Here is a 3,243-nt window from a genome sequence, read left to right on the forward strand (position 1 = left end):
ATATGCGTGCTGCAAGAGCGGCAGCAATTCCACCTATAACTCCCCAGTTCTTCATGACTTTATATCTACAAAAGAAATAAGTTTACTGTCTTCCTTCGTCACAAACATATTACGTGGATCTAGGGATATAGATAGCTAGAATAACATTTTGTCAAAATAGCCTACCTAATACCTAACTGTCGAGTTACAGTAATCTCCAGTAACAAGAGGATGTCTTGAAAACCAGGATATTTAGACATTAGGATTTAAAATTCAAGTCAGAGGGCCAGCAGGCACCATGGTGACTGAGGAGCTGGACTCCTACACGGCTAACTGCAGTTCAAGTCCTGGGCCAGGAAGCTTGCTTTCTCCCTTTCTCTCTTTTTGCTGAGGGCATGGACCCTATAGCAAATTATTAATAATAATAATTCAAAATAAACTTAAATAATTCTTTAAAAAAATCCAAGTCAGAGAGCAAGTTTCCAAAAGTCTTGTCTCACTTGGAGGAAAAGCTGGGCTCTTCCTCCTGCTCTGCCTCTCACTGACCTGCCAACTGGGGGCTGCACTAGCCCGAGCTCTGAACTCAGAGCCTCTGCTCTGCTCAGCTGGGAATGCTCTCCCTCCAGATCACTGCATGGCTCACCAGATATGGTGTGGATCATGGTTTGATCCCCAAAATTGATTGTTTTAGAATTTGATGCTGGGAGAGGCCAGCAGATGGCATGGTGGTTAAGGGCACTGGATTCCCACATGGCCAACTATGGTTCAAGTCCCAGACCTGGCTGCTTGTTTTCTTACTTTCTCTCTCTCTGGTCAAATTAAAATAAATGAATAAATAAGTAAATAAATAAAGTTAAATAAAATAATTCTTTTTTTTATTTTGGAGAGGTTTTTGCTATAGGGACATGCGCTTGCCAGAAAGACAGAGAGACAGAAAGCGAGAAATCACCCCCACCCCCCCGGGGGGGGGAATGGCCACGCCGCAATCCCTTCTCCTCCATTCTCTTGGGATCTTGGGCATGCAAGCATATGTGCCCGGTGTGAGTTTAAGCCACTGGATCCAGGACTCGAACCACGGTCAACTACATGGGAGTCTAGTGATGTAACCATTATGCCAACTGCTGGTCCCATAAAATAATTCTTTAAAAAAAGAAAAGGATTTGATGGTGGGAGGTAATGAGGCCCAGTGGGAGGTGTCTGGTTCATAGTGATTACATAATAAGGACAACATTCTCAAGGACAGATTAATGTCTCGTGAGACCCAGGGACTGTGAGATCTCATGACAAGAGGTTTGTTCCTGTGAGAGCTCGTTGCTATAAAAGAGGGAGAGAGCTGCACCTGTCTACCTGCCATGCTGTAGGCCACCTGATGCCAGGGTACCTTCAGACTCTCTAGCTACCAGACTGAGTTATTAAACTCCTCTTTTCTCTCTCTCTCTTTTTTTTTCTTTTAGGTTTTTGCCAGAGAGCATGTGGACTTGCTAGAGAGAAACAGATACAGAGAGAGGGAAAGTGAGAAATCACCCCCCACAGGGGATGTCTACACCATAATCCCTTCTCCTCCACTCTCTTCCTGGGATACTGGGCATGCTCTCACACGGGCCCGGCATGATTTTCAAACTGTCAGGTCTGAGACTTGAACCACAGTTAGCCATGTGGGAGTCCAATTCCTTAATTGTCACACCACCTGCTGCCCCAACCCTGTTTCCTTATTAAAAATCTCTTTAAAAAAAAAAAAAAAAGACAGAGACAGAAAGAGGGAAAGTGAGAAATTCCCCCCAAGAGCGGGGTGTGGAGTGGGTGGCTACACCACAATCCCTTCTGCTCCATTCGCCTCTTAGGATTTTGGGCAGGTACACACATGTACCCAGTATGATTTTCAAGCTGCCGGGTCCGGGCCTGAAACCACAGTCGGCCACGTGGGAGTCCAACGCCTCAACCACCACACCATCTGCTTTCCCCAAAAGTCTTTTTTTTTTTTTTTTTTTTAATTGCTGGAGAATGCATGTGCTCACCAGAGACAGAAAGAAAGAGGGAGAAACACCCTGGTGAGGCATAGTCACACTGCAGTCCCTTCTCTCTCATTTCTCTATTCCATCAGGATTTGGAGCACACACACGGATGTGCACCTGATGTGTTTTTCAAGCTGCCGGGGCGTGATGGGTCATGTGGGGTCTGGCTTCCCTTTATTACTAAGCTACAGGCCAGCTTGTCCCTGTCTTCATAAAGCCCCTGATCTTGGCTATTTCTGTTAGCAATGCAAAAACAGACGAAGACTCTCCCTCGCCTCCCTTTGCTTGTCAGGAGGCCTATCTTGGAGACACTATTGGGAGCTGTATTTTTGGGCTCCTTTACCTGGAGGTACCATAACACCGCATAAAATTCACTTTCATGCTATGTGCTCCCTGTCTCTCTACTAAAATTTAAAATTCCTGAGGGTAGGGTTTTTTTTTTTTTTTCTTTTTTCTTTTGAGAGGTTTTCACTTTAAGGTACATGTGCTAGCTAGAAACACAGAAAGCAAGTAATCACCCCTGAGGGAGGATGGCCATGCCACAATCTCTTCTCATCTATTCTCTCAGGATTTGGGGTACATATGCACTTGTGCCCAATGTGAGTTTTTTTTTTTTTTTTTCTTTCCCTTTGGAGAGGATTTTTGCTATAAGGGGCACGCGCTCGCCAGAAAGACAGAGAGACGGAAAGCGAGAAATCATCCCCTGGGGGACGGCCACACAGCAATCCCTTCTCCTCTGTTCTCCTCTTGGGATCTTGGGCATGTACGCACACACGTCCAGCATGAGTTTAAGTCACCGGATCCGGTACTCTAACCATGGTTGACTACATGGGAGTCCAGAATATAGCCATTACGCCAACTGCTGGTCCCAACGCCTAGTGTGAGTGTCAAGCCACCTATCCAGACTCAAACCACAGTTGACCATGTGAGAGTTCAAGTGCCTTAACCACTTCACCACCTGCTGGCCCCAGGGGATCTTTGTTTTACTCAGTGACATAATCCCAAATGTCTAGACCATGCCTAGCACATCATAGGTTCTCAACAATGTTTACTGATCAAATGAAAAGTAAATACTGGAGGGACCAGCAGTTAGCATAATGGCTATGTCGCTGAACTCCCATGTAGTCGACTGCGGTTCAAGTCCCGGACCCAGTGGCTTAAACTCACGCCGGGCGAGTGTGCGTGTGTGCCCAAGATCCCGAGAGGAGAATGGAGGAGAATGGATTGCAGCGTGGACACCCCCCCCGGGGTG

The 3,243-nt window shown here is 46.3% G+C and overlaps 1 protein-coding gene across 1 annotated transcript in view; it reads right to left on the reverse strand.

The window, feature by feature from the left end:
• Positions 1-3,243, reverse strand: part of USP30 (ubiquitin specific peptidase 30) — a gene marked incomplete in the record, with an annotated part of 33,469 nt that overhangs the window by 27,854 nt on the left and 2,372 nt on the right. Inside the window, 1 exon segment of the mRNA XM_027773076.1 lies at positions 8-65. Coding sequence (XP_027628877.1) covers positions 8-65 — 58 coding nt within the window.

This window comes from Tupaia chinensis, unplaced genomic scaffold, assembly GCF_000334495.1.
Source record: "Tupaia chinensis unplaced genomic scaffold, TupChi_1.0 Scaffold000320_1, whole genome shotgun sequence".
Lineage (NCBI taxonomy): Eukaryota > Metazoa > Chordata > Mammalia > Scandentia > Tupaiidae > Tupaia > Tupaia belangeri.